Source organism: Ctenocephalides felis, unplaced genomic scaffold (genome assembly GCF_003426905.1).
Source record: "Ctenocephalides felis isolate EL2017-DRISC unplaced genomic scaffold, ASM342690v1 CF-g0.4_SCAFFOLD_01108, whole genome shotgun sequence".
Classification (NCBI taxonomy): domain Eukaryota; kingdom Metazoa; phylum Arthropoda; class Insecta; order Siphonaptera; family Pulicidae; genus Ctenocephalides; species Ctenocephalides felis.
The window spans coordinates 1,038-18,604 of NW_020537262.1; the positions used below are offsets into that span (position 1 = coordinate 1,038).

Consider the following 17,567-nt stretch of genomic DNA (forward strand, 5'->3'; position numbering starts at 1 on the left):
GACAATTTTTGACACATGAAACAATATTCTGAAACATTTTTTTAATAAGAAGAAATATTTTGTTGTATTGTTAAATAATTTACTAAAGTATACCAAAATGCAACATGCATAAGTTTAAAAAAATAATGTAAATGCAATTTTGGACTTGCTGCGTTATTTATTAAAGTGAATTAAATAATTTCATCTGCCAAACATATAATGTTGACTGTATCTAATATTATTTTAATTTCTGGCACTACTCAGCTGCTTTTCGGCAATAATAATGTACACATTGCATTTTTTTTGTATATTATATTGTAATATTATCTAGGCTCATAATTTCAGCTAAATTTAAATTTCAAGTAAATTGACTTTTCTAGCACAGTTGACAGTTCAAATGTTCGCAATGTCATACAATGATAAATGGTTTTTTGAAATTTTGCCATTTATTTCTACAATATTACTATAGTTTTATGGTTCATTAAACCTTAAAAATTTCCTTTGACAAACTCTAGAAAGATTTATCAAAATCCGAATAACCGTTTAGGAGAAGTATCAAATCATACAACCCTACAGAAGAATTTTATATATAAGATAAAGCCATTATTAGTTTATTATTATTCACCATCAATTTCACTAATTCCATTATCTTTTATCCAGGGGTCAGAAATATTATTACAAAAATTCGTACGGCATGTTCGTGGGAAAGCTATGCGGCCTGATAGCAGTGCTGGCCGTGCCGACGATTCTGAGGATCCTCATGTTCACTCAGAGGTCCTCGGTACCGTTTACCGCCTACAAGAGGTACATCGCAACATTACTTCATACCACTTTGTGGTACGATATTAAATTGACGAAGGATTCGAGGTAAGTGAGATAAATGAATACTGGAACTAGTTTTAAGTGGCATAGTGTCTTAAGGCAAATTGCTGGAGATTCCCGTACCGTAACGAAATGTTCGAGGAATGAAAATAATCAATGATTGTTTTGAATAATTTCAAATAGATTATTATAAATTTATAAGTGCTTTATAAATTGGACGACAAGCGTATTCTACAAACAACTTATGTGTATGTTTACAAGAAATTTATTTATTTTTTAACTTCCCGCAGGATAAGTTATTGTAATGGGCCGAAAATCGGAATTGAAATTTTTTACATTTCTCGACGTTTTGAAGGTTTCTGAACGTTTTGGCATACCTCAGAAAAAATGGATGTGTGTGGGTGTGTGTGTATGTATGTATGGATACAATTTTCGTCCACGTTTTCGGGCGCACGAATCAACCGATTTGATTGGTTCAAAAAACATTCGATTCCTATTGATAAGGAGAGGTGATTAGTTTTTGGCAAAGGCAGGTCCAGCGGTTTCAGAGATACAGAGCTAAATGTGCAAAAAATGGCAGTTTTTGAGAGAACTAAGAGTCCGATTTAGATGATTCAAATAACTTTCTGCTTGTTTTATCAAAATAATTGATTTTGGAAAACAAAAATTTGTTTCAAAGTTTTTTTTTTTTTTAATTTTTGTATATCGAAAATAATTCAGATTTTATTTTTAATTCTGACTAAAGTTCTAATATACTTTAAACAAATAATTTCAACTTAGCAATTCAGTTTATATAATTCTTATAAATATTAAACTATGTTACTGTAATCATTAATAATAATCTATTTGAAAGCATTCAATATTCCTCAAACATTTTGTTACGGTACGGGAAGTTCCAGCAATTTGCCTTAAGGCACGATGCCACCCACCCCACTAGTTTTTAATTTATGTTTTTTGATAATTTTCAAATTTTGTCAAAATGTTGATGATTTTTAAAAGTTTGAGAATTTCTGGAATTTTTGAAAAAAATCGATGTTTTTTAAGTTTTTTGAGATATTGGAATTTTTTAAAAATATTTAATTTTTTTTTACAAAATTTCGAAATATTCTCAATTTTTGTAAGAAATCGTTTTTTTTTTATTCTTAAATTTTGTCACTGTCGTTTAGTTAAGACACAATTGAAAAATAATATTAAAATCACTACTAAACATTATTTGTTTTTGTGAAATTCTTTGTGAATTTTTATATTCAATTTTAATATATTTATTATTTTACAATTTTCTACACATTTTTATATTTAGTATCGATACACTTATATTTGATATTTGAACTAGTGGTTTATGGCATCGTGCCTTTAGGTAAATTTCTAGAACTGCCCGTACCGTTTATACACAAAATAATCAATAATAAATTAAAAAGGATAAAATTAGTAATAAATCTTTAACCTATCTTAAATTATTAACGTGAAAAATTATGTACTGAAATAAAACGTAATATTTGGATTTTGTATATTATTCATATTTATAAATTTTTAATGTATTTTTTCTGTCAAAAGAGTACATATACAACTTGAAAATGAAAAAAAATGTGATATATATTAGGGTGGTCCTTAATATGGACATTTTCGAATTTCTTTACTCCCAAGGGCTCAAATGCTTCCAAATTAATGAAAAAAAATTACCTAAATATTTTAGCTCTTAATATTAACATTTAGATAGTCCGCAATTCAATTAAAAGTTTCGTCAGTAAGTAAATTGTTGCGCCATCTGTGATAGCATTTGTGAACTCAAATATTATGACTCTTAAAAATATTTTAAATTAGCTAATCTCTAATTAAATCCATGTGGGCTGTTTAACGAAATATTTATTCATCAGGAAATTAAAATTAATTTTGCTGCAAAATATTTATTTAATTGGTGATGCAAATTATCGGTAATAAATTGATATCAAAATAACAAGTCTCCTATTACAGATGGCGCAAGAATTTACTTAATGATATTGCGGACTATGACTATCTAAATGTTAATATAAAGAGCTAAAATTTTTGGAGAATTTTTTTTAATTTGAAAGCATTTGAGCCCTTGGGAGTAAAGAAATTTGAACCATCCCAATTAATATATACATATTTAATATGCCGTTAATACAAATTGAATGTTTTTTGAATTATTCAAATCGGTTTGTTTATGCTTTTGAAATCGTTGACAAAAAATGTATTCACACATACACACACCCATTTTTCTAAGCATACCCAAAATGTTCAGAAAGCTTTGAAACATAAAAATATGCAAAACTGTCTCTATACAATTTTAAACCTACGGGAGTTAAATAAAAATGTATTAAATACATAATTATTATTTCCAGATCCTGGAAATCGCTTATACAAGTGCGCAAACGTCACTTCCAGGCTGGTCAATCAGCCTGTGCCAAAGGTTTAGGGTCTGTGACCCAAAAGGACTTGGCATTGACCCAATTCGGTTTTATGGGCTTTATTTTGATAAGACCAAAATTTCTGGGCATACAATGCGATGATAAGAAGGACCGAGAGGCTTTTGTACACGTTTGGAGATGCGTTGGGTATATGATGGGGCTGGAAGACAGGTAAAAAAATTAAACCACAAATAAATTTTTGTTATTAATTTTGAATCTATTTTTAGGTTTAATATTTGTCGTGACTCTTTAGAAGAAACTGAAGACTTATGTGAAGTGCTTTTGGCAAAATATTTTGCACCATTGTTATCAACGTACAACAAAGATTTTGAGGACATGTCCAAAGCACTTTTAGAAGGCATGTGGACCTTTAACCCCTTCATCCACTTTACAACGTTCATGTACTTCACGAGACGTTTATCTGGTGTATCAGAGTACAAATTTCCTTTACCCAACATCGTGGACAATAACGACAATAACAATTTGAAAGAAGACAATACTAAAATCAGCAAAAAATTGGTAAAAACTATGCATTGGTATCCAAAAGCATTATTATTTTTCATGATTTACGTTTTGGAGGTCACAATGCGTTTCAGGATATTCAGGGAGTACTTTAATTCACAAATTAGACTGTCGTTGTTTTTAATCAAGAACTTTCCGTTTTTAGCTTTTTTTAAATTTAGCGCGTACCAAAAATGTTTCGTCGATATCCGGATAGAAGGCGCCAGCGAAGTAGCTGTCAGATGAGTAGAATGTCAGTTTGAAAAAATGTTAAACTTTATCAAAAATGAGGATTAGATCGATATAAAACTCAATCTGGTATTGATTTAGTGCACAATTACTTAAAATCTACGTTCAAACAAGACTTGGAATGATTTTTTTTGTAAAAATTATTCTAAAGTGTCTTCAGTTAGATTTGAGGAGACAATGCGTTTTAGGATATTCAGGAAATACTTTTTTAATTCACAAATTAGATTGTCGTTGTTTTCAATCAAAAACTTTTTGTTTTTAGCTTTTTTTAAATTTAGCGCGTACCAAAAATGTTTCGTCGATATCCGGATAGATGGCGCCACCGAATCAGCTGTCAGATGAGTTTTAAGCAAAATGTCAGTTTGGTAAAATAATGTTAAATTTTATTAAAAATGTGCAAAAGATTTATATAAAACTCAATCTACTATTGATTTAGTGCACAATTACTTAAAACTATATTTAAACTACACCTGGAATGATTTTTTTTGTAAAAATTATTCTAAAGTGTATTTGGTTACATTTGAGGTTATGTTTAAGAAATAGTTTTAATTTAAATTAGTTTTAATTAAAACCAGTGATAAAGGCTATAATAGACTATATATAGGTGATTTTGATGATATTAACTACAAATGTAAGTTTTATTTTAATTATAATATATAGGTTGAAGATTTTATATCACTAATTGCAAACTGAAAAAATTTGCCCGAGGAAGATATGCATTTTACTAATTGAAAGGTTATAACGGCTGCCATTCAGTAATTGTTTCTGTTTAATCAGAATTACCATGTACTAGTTTTATTTATTATCATTGAATATAATTTTGCACAATTCTCTTCGTAATTAAAATAGTATGTTGTGTCGATAGTTGTATCGATAGTACCAGAATTTGTTATGCAGTTTTTTAGGTTCAAAATTTTCAAGCGTTGGAATATGTTTAAAATAAAACATAAAACGTTTTTAAAAATTCAAGACAACTCTGGATAAAATTCCTGAATCCGAGATAACTTCTAAAGTTATTGTTTCTGAAAGTTCATCACAGTTTGAGTTGATGTATGAAATCAAAGCTGGAGTTTTTTCCGATAAAAGCTTGAACAAAGGGCTCAGGACAATCCGGGACAAAAATTTTGAATTTGAGACAATTAATGGTTTTTGTCTAATCTGGACAAAGAATGCAAATTCAAACGGTTAAACCTTAATCTTACTTGCAAACTGGTAGCCTTGCATTTTATATAAAAATAGATAAGAATTATTTCCAAAAATTACTAAAGTTTCATCTATGTGTTATGAAACCCTTTCCGAAAAAAAACGTGTCCTCGAAAATGATTCATAAATGCACAGATCAATTACTTCAAAAATTTGGTATTAAATTATTTGAATTATATATTTAATTTAAAGCAATTTTAGACTGTTATATTAAGGTATACGTTTAGAAGGAAGAAACTATCATTTTTAAATCCTAAATTACTTCGATTCACAGTGCAATATGCAATATTATATTATATACGAAGGTAATATTTTTAGTATTGTAGTTTTAGCAGTATGCAAAATGGAAAATATAAAATATTGTGAAAATAAATAAATGATCATGAAAATTACCAGAAAATTAAACTATTACATTTAACAATAAGTACCTGGCATATATTAAATTGTGCCTTGAGTGAATTAATAACTGATATTATTATGAATAATGTAATATTTAGTACTTATGTAGTTTAAATTTATACTTAAAGCCAGCAAGTCAAAAACGTATACATAATTAGATTATTTAGTTCTAAATACTAAATGTAAATATATATTTTTGTAATAAAATCTTTATGAATAAATCTGTGCGGACATTTATTAATACACACAAATAATTTTTGTACTTTTAACTTCCCATAGGGTAAGTTATAGATAGCAATGGGCTAAAAATCGAAAATGAAAACTGTTGCATATCTTCAAGTTTCAAAGGTTTCTGAACATTTTGGCATACCTCGGCAATAAATGGATGTGTGTGTGTTTTGTGTGTCCTCATTTTTTCGACACGTTTTTGGGTACACGGTTCGATTCCTATTGATAGGGAGATGTTCTGATTAGTATTTGTCAAAGCAGGTCCAGCCGTTACGGAGATACGGAGCAAAGAGTGCAGAAAATAAAATTTGAGTTTTTGAGAGAACGGAGCATCCGGTTTGTATGATCTAAAAAACATTCAATTAGTAATAATTGGGAGAAGAGGTGATTACTTTTTGGCAAAAGCAGGCCCTGTCGTTTCGGAAATACCGAAAAAAATGTACAAAAAATGGCAGTTTTTGAGAGAAATAAGCATCCGAAAATACTGCTTGTGTTGACAAAACAATTGCTTTTGGGGAAAAAAAAATCATATCATTTTTTTTTTCAAAACTCGAACATTTCGTTACGGTACGGGAAGTTCCAGCAATTTGCCTTAAGGCACGATGCCATACGCCACTTTTTACTACTTCTGAAACTTCTGCTTCAAAGTCTTCATTTCCTATTTCAGTGCTTTCAATCACGTATATTTTTTATTTCTCGCTAAATTATTTCATAATCTACATACTTATTCATTCTATTCCATTCAGTTCTTCTACTTTTTCGTTTGTAATATGTGCAGAAAACATTTTTTTCTATATGGGACTCAACGAAGTTTTTGAAGTAAAACTTGTTTAGGCGCGACTAGGGAGTAAATCTGTGAAAATGCAATGGAAGAGCGTTAGGCTCGAGTCGAGTGAAAATGATTGGTCATTCGCTCTCGATGATATCAACTTTATACGGTTGGATTGTGTTTGGTCGTCGTTATAAATAATGAAGAATGAATTGATATTCTAAACAAGAAATCGAGCACAACAATAGTTTGTGTAGCTGTGTATTATTTATATACAGATATATACTTTATAACGGACAGTTTATTTATTGATAGTGTTAACAAAATTTTTTTTTGTTAACTTTACAATCCATGTTCCTAATCCGTAGAGAGTCATACTACACATATGGCATCTTATCAGCTTTTTCAGAGTAGTTTCCTTTTCATATATCTACTCTGAAAAGATAATAATGTGGTAGCATTCCTTATTTGCTTTCACCCAATTCACTAGAATATGATCAGGACTAAAGGTTTCTTCCAATTATTAAATAATATTGTATACTGTTTATGGACAATTGATATTTTGACACATGTGACATATTTTTATATTGAAAATATTTATATTGCAGTTTATATATTTCTTTTTTACTATTATTAAAATATACAGCGATGTGTACACCAGAAGAAGGGTAATTATAAACTAACACTGAATTGCTAAGATATAATAGAGATGTGTAAGAATTGACTTAATCAATCGAAATTGAAATTTAGATACTTAGATAAAATTTTCAACTGTTTATTTCGGAAATAAAGTTTTCGCTTTCAATAAAATCTATGCATTTCGGTTTTGAATAGAATTTTCTCAAACACATTTAAAATAACTGTAATTATATTAATTATATTGCACAGACACTACGTGCATTGATTTTCTCAAACTTTGATAAATATTTAACATTAAACTATTTGTCGTAGGGCCGTAACATTTTAGTATGTTTTATAAGATCATGATATTTATTTCCAGAAACGGTACATAAAAATCAGCAAGAAAAAATTTCAACAGTTAATTTCAAAGAAACGGCCCGTTGGATTTTTACCCGAAACTAATCAGTATCATTACCAACCAATATTTTTCGAACGGTTTTTGAATTTTCAAAATCGATTCAGAATTGCGGGCTAAAACGTAGACGAAAAATTGTTCACTTTTCTGCGATTTATAAAAAAACTGCTTGGCCGATCGTCGCACAAAACTGACAAACAATAGTCCTCATCGAGATACATCGAATGGCTTCTAAATTTTTGAAATCGGTTCAGCCGTTTTTGAGAAAACGGCGATTTACGGCAAAAAAACTGTTCACATACACACACACACATACTCACACTCACACTCATACCTTTTCCAAATTTGGTCTTATTGGATTCAGAATGGCTTGAAACGTCGAGAAAACATAAAATTAGAGAATCGGATTTTTTGATGAAAACATAAACTTCTCCTTCGGGAAGTTAAAAATCAGCAAAAAAAAAATTTTGCGAAGGTTTATTTATACGCTCGCTGTTTTTTAGTGTTAAAATGTCTGTGGCATACCACCATTACCAAAATATTCAAAAAAATTAATTTTTGCGAAAGTATTATGACTATAATTTGTTTAAAAAAGTTATTATTTTAAATTAAAAAGTTAAGTTTGACTAAAGATTTTGTACTTATTTTATTCTTATTGTTCTTATTTTGTTTCAACAATTTTAAACAATAAAGTTTTAAAGATTTTGTAAATAATGAAATTTTCTGAAAAAAAGGCGTAAGCCAGTCAATGTAAATTTCGAAGGAAAATCTAAAAAAACGCGATTTGCGAGAAATTTTTTGGTTTAAAAACAATGAATTGACATTATTCTTACAGTAAAATTGGAAGAAAAATCTGAAAAAACGTGATTTGCAAAAAATCTTAAGAATCCATTTTTTGATTTAAAAACATTGAATTGACATTATTCTTCAGAAAATTACAAAATTTGTAATATACAAAAAATAAATTTTATTATATAATAAATGTATATAAAAAAATTATTGATAATGCAATGGACTAGACTAGAAGATCATTTATTCAACTTTTCTCCCAATGTTATGCTTTTTTATAACTTATTCAAGCAAAATTGAATATTTTCCAGTTTGCAACGTCTCAAGAACATCCCCGGCCACTACTCATCCAGCGATGTCATCACTCCTGGTCATCTGGCCAGAAACACTCAGGCGAACGTCGCTAAGCAATTGGCCTACGTCGACAAGAACTACATGTAGGTCGAATGATAATCAAAAATCGAACTTTTATTAATATGTATTAAAAATACTTTTTTATTATCATTATAGACCTCCGATGCCGGAAACGATACCACCAGCCATCGTCATCAGACACTCTGAACGAAATAAGGAGTATTGGGCTCCCAGACCAGTCGATTGCGCCTGGGACACTTTCAATTTGCATAGAAAGCTGTTTTTGGAATTAGGACCGGAGGATATTAGACCGAGTTAGTAATTAATGAACTAATGGTGTAAAGTAAAGTTCTAGGAATAAAATTAATTGCTAATTTTATAAACCAGATTTCTATGGAGTCCGATATTGAAAGAAGCTTTTTGTACTGGTAAACATAGTATTAGATTGTATTGAAGTTGTTAAGAGGCCGTCCATTAATCATATTATTAGAATTTTTCACTTAATGATTTATGGATATATTTAAAATTATCCTTCTAAAAAAACGTAAAATGTTTGTATATATATGTAGCCGAGCAAATCATTTGATATCAAAATCGTACATCAAATTAGTTTCTTTGTAAAGTCTCGAGTTATCAATAAACTCGCATTATCAACGCGCTAATATAGTGTCACCTACTGTTTCATTTCAAAATATACTTAATTAATATGTAATGGCTCACTTGCGCCGTATATATACTAGCTGACCCGGCAAATGTTGTTTTGCTAAGTAAGGTATATTCAAAACAATTTCTACAGAATCAACAAAAAATAATATGTTTGGTGATATAAGGATGTGTTGTTTGAATGCTATATACAATGAGGTATTATAAACCCCATTAGTTTGTCTATATTTTGTCAATACAATCAAACTGGAAGTTTTATACACTTTCTATAGAAAACATAGAACAATCTTTAGAAAACAAGTAGAAACAAGTCTTTTTTGGTCTTTCGACTTATAGATTACGTTTCAAGTTTTTCAGATTCTTTTTGGATTCTGGATTTTGTGTATAATTGTAAATAATACTACTGACCTTATATAAAATTTCCAAATTTCTGCGAGGGGAGATGGAAAATGAATTAAGTATTTCTTCTGTGACCTGCTTTTTGAAAAATTTCAAGTAACATTTGATGACTTAAAGTAAATTTAATAAAAAGTATATATTTAGAGCAGGGCGAGGCACAAAAGTCCAATTTGACTTTGAGCAAATATAAACTATATTATAAAAACCAAACCAATTATATCACAACAAATAACACATTTCAAACAAACAATTATCTGACTACGTTCAGTAAACTGCCTTCTACTTCATCATTGTAGAAATGTGTTTTTTTAAAATGTCTTTTAAAAATTTGTTATCTAAACCTTCTTACCCTTTAGGCGGAGTAACTAGGAACAGCCAGGTGGCAAACAGGTTTGATGTCTTTAAAAGGTATTTTACAAAATAATTACATTTTTAACTAATGCTAAAAAACCTCCAACGGAAGAAAATACTTTTATTATGGATTTTCAAAGATTACCGTTTATTCCCCGATAGGAAAGTTATGAGAATCAAGGTTATAGCTGGTTAAACATCTTTTTCCCTCTACTTTAAAATATTGTCGTTAAGCAATGCTAAACTTCACTGGTTTTTGACACATTGGTGGTTGACCTTTTTAACCTCGGACCTGCATATATTACTATATATTCTTCGATTCTGGGAAATCATAACGGGAAAAATGTTATTCGACAAAATGTCTATTTGATCGATACCAAATTTAGATAACAAATTAGAATTTAAATAACAAATACAAAATAATATAACCTAGAAAATATTTTATTAATACCAATGAGTATATAATTATACAAATGAGATCTTACAGAGCACCGTGAATGAGAAAAATATGCCAAACAGTGCATTTTCATATTAACATTTCAAAAAAGTTGATATTTTGAGTCTCTAGTAACGCTTGCGGCCCGTTTACTAACGTTTTTGTATATAAATAAAACTACGAACAAATCTACTTACTACAATTTAATCATAATTAAATAATATTCACGTAAAACATCCTATTAAACGTAATTGAACATCATCTGTCAAAAAGCGTTTGACATTCACGTATTAGCCACCGTATATTGTTTTATTCAAATTACGCTTCTACAAAAATTTTCAAATTAAAAATGAAAAGTTTCTACGCGATTTGAAATATTATCTCGCCTTTCCGACAACCTACTGGATTGGCACGAATTTTTCAAGACTAAGAGTGGCCAAATCGGTTTAGCCGTTTTCGAGTTTTTCCGAATCATTTGATCGATCATTTATCTATTTGATCGATTTGATCGATCATTTATCTATTTCCTCTTTCCAGGGAGACACAACATTTTCCCGAGGCCCTACGACATGGAACTGGAGTGCATAAAGTACGAGAGGCACAAGATCGGTCTCCGGGAATTGGAGAAATACCGTGTCGTGTGCGGCGAAGAGAAGAAGGACGCCGCCGAAGAGGCCCGAAAGGCGCAAGAAATCGAAGAGGAGAAGAGAAAGGAACTGAGGTGGACTCAGTGTCTGGACGAACTGCCCATTGGGTTGCCGGTCGATGAACGACTCAGGAGGATGAACAAGTAAGTGATGAACAAGTGTTAGTTGGAAAGTATTGTCATGTGGTAATAGGGAAAGTACGTACAAAATGACATGGTATTGTGTTTTTCAATTATATTTATTAATATTGTTCGCGCCAGAATCTTCTTAGATGTCGCCAGTTGATATTGGTAATAATCAGACAACACCTTTTCTCTGGCAATCCGCAAAGATTTGGACGTAATAGCTAATCTGACGTGTGAACGAGGAAGTTCTCGCCCTAGACAATATGTTCTCGCTGTCTGGCTTGTCACGTAGGCCATTTTTCATTGGTGTTCCGTATGAGTTTAGTTCATTTTCCGAGAGTTCGATGTTATTGGTGAAAATAAATGTTATTAAACTCATCCAGTGTTTCTTATTGTGCTTCTATAGTCAATCCTACCTCAGTATCCATTCCTTATAGCGATCTGAGAATTCCAGACTTGAAGACATTCTCCGACTGGGCCGCCGAACAGCAGAACACACCGAGTGAATTTTCCTTAATATATTCAATTATATCAAATCCTCGGAATAGTTATTGAGTCAAATTCAATTAGCTATTCCGAAAGGGTCTAACTAACCCCCATCCGTAACAAATATTGTAATCAGTGTCAATCGTTTTTATTTATTTACACCAGGCATCGGCAACCTACGGCACGCGTGCCAGGCTTGGCACGCGACGGCGTTCTGCATGGCACTCTACAAAATAATCAGGGCAATCGCAAACATATCGAGACGAAGTGATTTTTAAATAAGAAAAAATGTTGAAATATAATTACTTATCTAATGTAGCTCGCTAATGTAATTCAATCTACATTGAAGCACTTAAAGATGAATTTTCCAGATGCAAAGACTTTAAAGCTTATGTGCCTAAATTTTCCTTCCTCATAAAACCAGATTTCATAGATCCATCAATAATACCGTTTGATTTTTCAATTTTTGAGTGGATGAATGTTGATGATTTTGAAATGGAAATTATGGAACTAATATCTTTAGAATTATGGAAAACAAAATTTAAGGAATTACGAAAAAATCAGGAAGACGACTCCATGGAAAATTAAATTGTTGGATGACATTGTCGGAAATATTTAATTGTTTAAAGAAAATTGCATGCGTTATCTTTTCACCTTTTGTTCCACATATCAATTTTACACCCATTGTAGTATTTTTACACCCATTGTAGTATTGTTTACAAACATTGTAGTAATTTTGCACCCATTGTAGTATTGCTTACAAACATTGTAGTAATTTTACACCCATTGCAGTAATTTTACACCCATTGTAGTAATTTTACACCCATTGTAATATTGTTTACAAACATTGTAGTAATTTTACTCCCATTGTAGTAATTTTACACCCATTGTAGTATTTTTACACCCATTGTAGTAATTTTACACCCATTGTAGTATTGTTTACAAACATTGTAGTAATTTTACTCCCATTGTAGTATTTTTGCAAACATTGTAGTAATTTTACACCCATTGTAGTATTTTTACACCCATTGTAGTAATTTTACACCCATTGTAGTATTGTTTACAAACATTGTAGTAATTTTACTCCCATTGTAGTAATTTTACACCCATTGTAGTATTTTTACACCCATTGTAGTAATTTTACACCCATTGTAGTAATTTTACACCCATTGTAGTATTGTTTACAAACATTGTAGTAATTTTACACCCATTGTAGTATTGCTTACAAACATTGTAGTAATTTTACACCCATTGTAGTATTGTTTACAAACATTGTAGTAATTTTACACCCATTGTAGTATTTTTACACCCATTGTAGTAATTTTACACCCATTGTAGTATTGTTTACAAACATTGTAGTAATTTTACTCCCATTGTAGTAATTTTACACCCATTGTAGTATTTTTACACCCATTGTATTAATTTTACACCCATTGTAGTAATTTTACACCCATTGTAGTATTGTTTACAAACATTGTAGTAATTTTACTCCCATTGTAGTATTTTTGCAAACATTGTAGTAATTTTACACCCATTGTAGTATTTTTACACCCATTGTAGTAATTTTACACTCATTGTAGTATTGTTTACAAACATTGTAGTAATTTTACTCCCATTGTAGTATTTTACACCCATTGTAGTAATTTTACACCCATTGTAGTATTTTTACACCCTTTTTATTAAGGCACGATGCCATGCACCCCACTAGTTAATAAAATGTTTAAAAGATAAATTTGGTTATAATTCTTCTCCCCCAGAACCTGGTTATATATTTCAGAATTCAGGCGGCACCCTGAATCATATTGGTAGAGTGGCTCGGCACACCACAGTTAAAAGCTTGCCGACCCCTGATTTACACTACCAATTATATGGTCTTTTAATTTAGTAGAAACTGTAATAACTAATTTATTGAGAACTAATAACAAAAACCATTTTGTGCATATAGTACGGACAAAATGGCATAAAAAGGACATACCGATTTTTTTTTCATTTCTATGGGCTTTTCGCCAACATTTATTTATTTATTTTTAAATATATAGCCCACAGATTCCTTCCAAGAGGATTTAAAAATACAATTATTTTACATTATGGATAACAATTAACATATATACGAAATTACAATATTTAGTAAAGTTAATAATGTGCTCAACATAAAATTACATATAATACGGAATGTAACAATATTATTTATTCACAGAATAAGATAAAATGATGAAAGATATTTGAAAATAATATAAAAAGGTTAACTTGTGCAGATGGAGATTATTCGATTAGGAGAAGTGTTGTGAATATCTATTTCATTATTAATGAAGTTAAAGTTAGAGGACATATGCGAATTTAAGAGAGAATTAGATTTAGGAGTAGGATAATTGAAAAATAATTGTGAACTCGTAGATAGATAGCCAAGGAACATTAAAGGATAGTTTATAATATTTAACTGTTAGACTACGGCGAGGCGCCCTCGCGCTTCGATGTTTCGTCTTTGAAACAACTTTGCAACTCGATTGCTTTAAAAAAATTAAAACTTTTAAATTGTATAAAAAAACTTCTGCTTTTTAAAAATGTCATTTTTTTTCAAACATCCTCAAATGTCAAAATTAATCAAAGTTTTCAAAACACTGTAAGGCTCTTAATTATGTTATAGGAAGTTTCAGCAATTTACCTCAAGTCATGCAACACTAGTTACAAACAACAATGGCAATGTTTGCGTTTGTGTTTACATGCGCATACATACTTCAACCAATTTTTGTGCCAAACGATTCAGAATGAATCGCAACGTTGAGATAGATTCTAATATAAACTACTCATTCTGAAAGTTTTTAATTAATTTTGAAATTTGTGAAATAGTTAGCTTGAAAAATATTTGGGAAATGTTTGTATATTCCCACATATCAAGATGCCTATTGATTTTATTTCAATTAGCAAAGCTATTTTTTTAAGTTAACTTCCCGAAAGAGGCCATCACACTATTTGAAAGCATTTAATATTCTTTGAACATTTCGTTACGGTACGGGAAGTTCCAGCAATTTGCCTTAAGGCACGATGCCATACATACCACTATTGAATTCTTATAAATATTAGGCAATGATACTCTATTTATTTATAATAATCTATTTGAAAGCATTTGATATTCCTCGAACATTTTGTTACGGCACGGGATGTTCCAGCAATTTGCCTTTTTGCACACTAGTTTTAATTGTAACAAACGTCAAAAAAACTACTCATTTTCTCAAAATTTGGTGAATTTTTTAAATTAAACGACTTGTCGTAGGGCCGTAATATTTTAGTATGATCTATGAGACTATGGTATCTACCGTCAAAAAAAATCAATCTTTATTACAAGAAAACGGCTCGGCCGATCTTTATCAAAAACTAATCAGCACGGTTTCCAACCAAAATCTTTCGAACGGTTTTTGAATTTTCAAAATTGATTGAGAATTGCGGGCTAAAACGTGGACGAATTTTTTTTACTTTTCTGAGATTTACAAAGAAATGGCTTGGCTGACCGACGCGCAAATTTGATAAACCCTAGTCTTCAACAAGATACATCGAATGGTGGAAAATCTGTTCACGCACACACATACTTTTTCCAAATTCGGTCTCATTCGACTCAGAATGGCTTGAAACGTCGAGAAAACATAAAATTAGCGAATCGGACTTTTTGATGAAAACAAACTTCTCCTTCGGGAAGTTAACAAAAATAGTAATAATGAGTTGTACTGCCCTATGAAGTAGTGTGAGAGTTTTTCCCATTTACATTTCGCACCACAGTACCCGAGATACGCTAATTAAATTAATTATATAAATATTATATAATATTAATAATAAACACATTAATATTATAAGTATTAATAGTTATGTTATTTTCTTCCAGGGTTGGTCAACCTTTCGAATCCCAAGCAATGAAGTGGTACAGCGACAACTTTCCGCCGCCTCTCATAAAACCTCTCCGACACGGTAAAAAGCCTCGCTTTTAACGTCAACAAAATTCAAAATGTCCAAATCACCTGTCAAAAATCATCATCGAAACAAAACCAAATCTACTCAAAATTCCAAAAAAATCCAATTCCAATTTCTTTCCTTGGCAGACGTCAAAGATTTCAAAATTGTACCGATGTGTTTGGAGCAAAGCGGAGCACAAACTCCGCTCCTTAAGGAGAATTAGAACGAATTGATGGAACAAACAAATCCTAAGTCTAAATGCTGATCCGGGGGGATAGAAGGATGCTTATCTGTGTGACCTTTACGCAGATATGCATGTTGAGAAACACTGGATCATTGAAATTGATTAATTTTGAAATGAAGTGAACGTTAAGGAGGAGGACAGAGGAGAAGACATGCTTAATATTGAGGACAAGCTGTTTCTTCTTGATTTTGTTATTGACAAGGTAAGGGGATGTGATGGACATAAAATTAATTAAGCTTAAAATTTAAGCTAGTTGTAAGTGGCATTTTGCCTTAAGGCAAGTTGCATGTACTTACCAGTACGTATGCATAATCAACTTAGTTAGTCAATAGGAATTGAAATCTATTTAATATATTTTTAACTTCGGGAAGAAGTTTGTTTTCATTAAAAAATCCGATTCGCTAATTTTATGTTTTCTCGACGTTTCAAGCCATTCTGAATCGAATGAGACCAAATTTGGAAAAAGTATGTGTGTGTGCGTATGTGTGCGGGTGCGTGCATGTGAACAGATTTTTGACCTTTCGTCGATGTTTTCTCAATAACGGCTATACCGATTTCAAAAATTTAAAATCTATTCCATGTATCTCGATAAGGACTAGCGTTTGTCAATTTTACGCGACTATTGGCCGAACCGTTTCTTTGTAAATCGCAGAAAATTTTTTCATCTACGTTTTAGCCTGCAATTCTAAATCGATTTTAAAAATTCAAAAACTGTTCAATAGATTTTGATTGGGAATAGACCTGATTAGTTTTTCGTAAAGATCGGCGGGGCCGTTTTCTTGTAATAAAGTGTTAAAAAAATTTTTTTCGACGATCATACTAAAATATAACGGCCCTACGCCAACTAGGTTAGCTTTAAAAATTCGTCAAAGTTTGCAATAATTAGTATGGTCTTTTTGGCATTTGTCAAAATTAGACCTTTCATCGACGTTTGCTCAAAAACATCTAAACCGATTTCAAAAATTTAAAATCCAATCGATGTATTTCGATGTGGATCATCTTTTCTCAGTTTTGTGCAGCGATCGGCCGAGCAGTTTATTTGTAATTTAGAAAAAAGTGTTAAACTTTTCGTCCACAGTTAAGCTCATACTACCGAATCGATTTAAAAAAATCAAAAACTGTTCAAAAGATATTAATAGGGAATGATACTAATTAGTTTGTGGTAAAGATCTACCAAGCTGTTTTCTTGTAATCAACTGTTGAAAAAAATATTGTTGATTTTCATAAAAAATTTAATAGCGATAGATGTGATGGTCTTATGGAACACACTAAAATGTTACAGCTCTACGACAAGTAGTTCAATTTTATAAATTCATCAATGTTTGAAAAATATTATGGTCAAAATTTGTGTTAAAAGTCGTTTGTTATGTCAAAAGTCGTTTTTTGTGATTAGAAATAGCTTTGGAATTAGCAAACGTTGAGTTATAGTAATCGCCCAAAAATCGAAAATGGAATGTTTGCATATCTTTACGCAGTGCCGGCTTTAGGGTAGGGCGAGGTGGGCAACCGCCCTGGGCGC

At 30.9% G+C, this 17,567-nt stretch overlaps 1 protein-coding gene across 1 annotated transcript; it reads left to right on the forward strand.

Moving 5' to 3' along the window:
* Positions 1–639: 639 nt before the first annotated feature.
* Positions 640–8,808, forward strand: LOC113365558 (the record flags this gene model as incomplete). Its single annotated transcript, XM_026607090.1, has 4 exons — positions 640–846; positions 3,162–3,398; positions 3,455–3,746; positions 8,713–8,808. Coding segments are annotated over 4 exons (832 nt in total), but the record flags the coding sequence as incomplete, so codon positions are not given.
* Between the last annotated feature and the right edge of the window lie 8,759 nt (positions 8,809–17,567).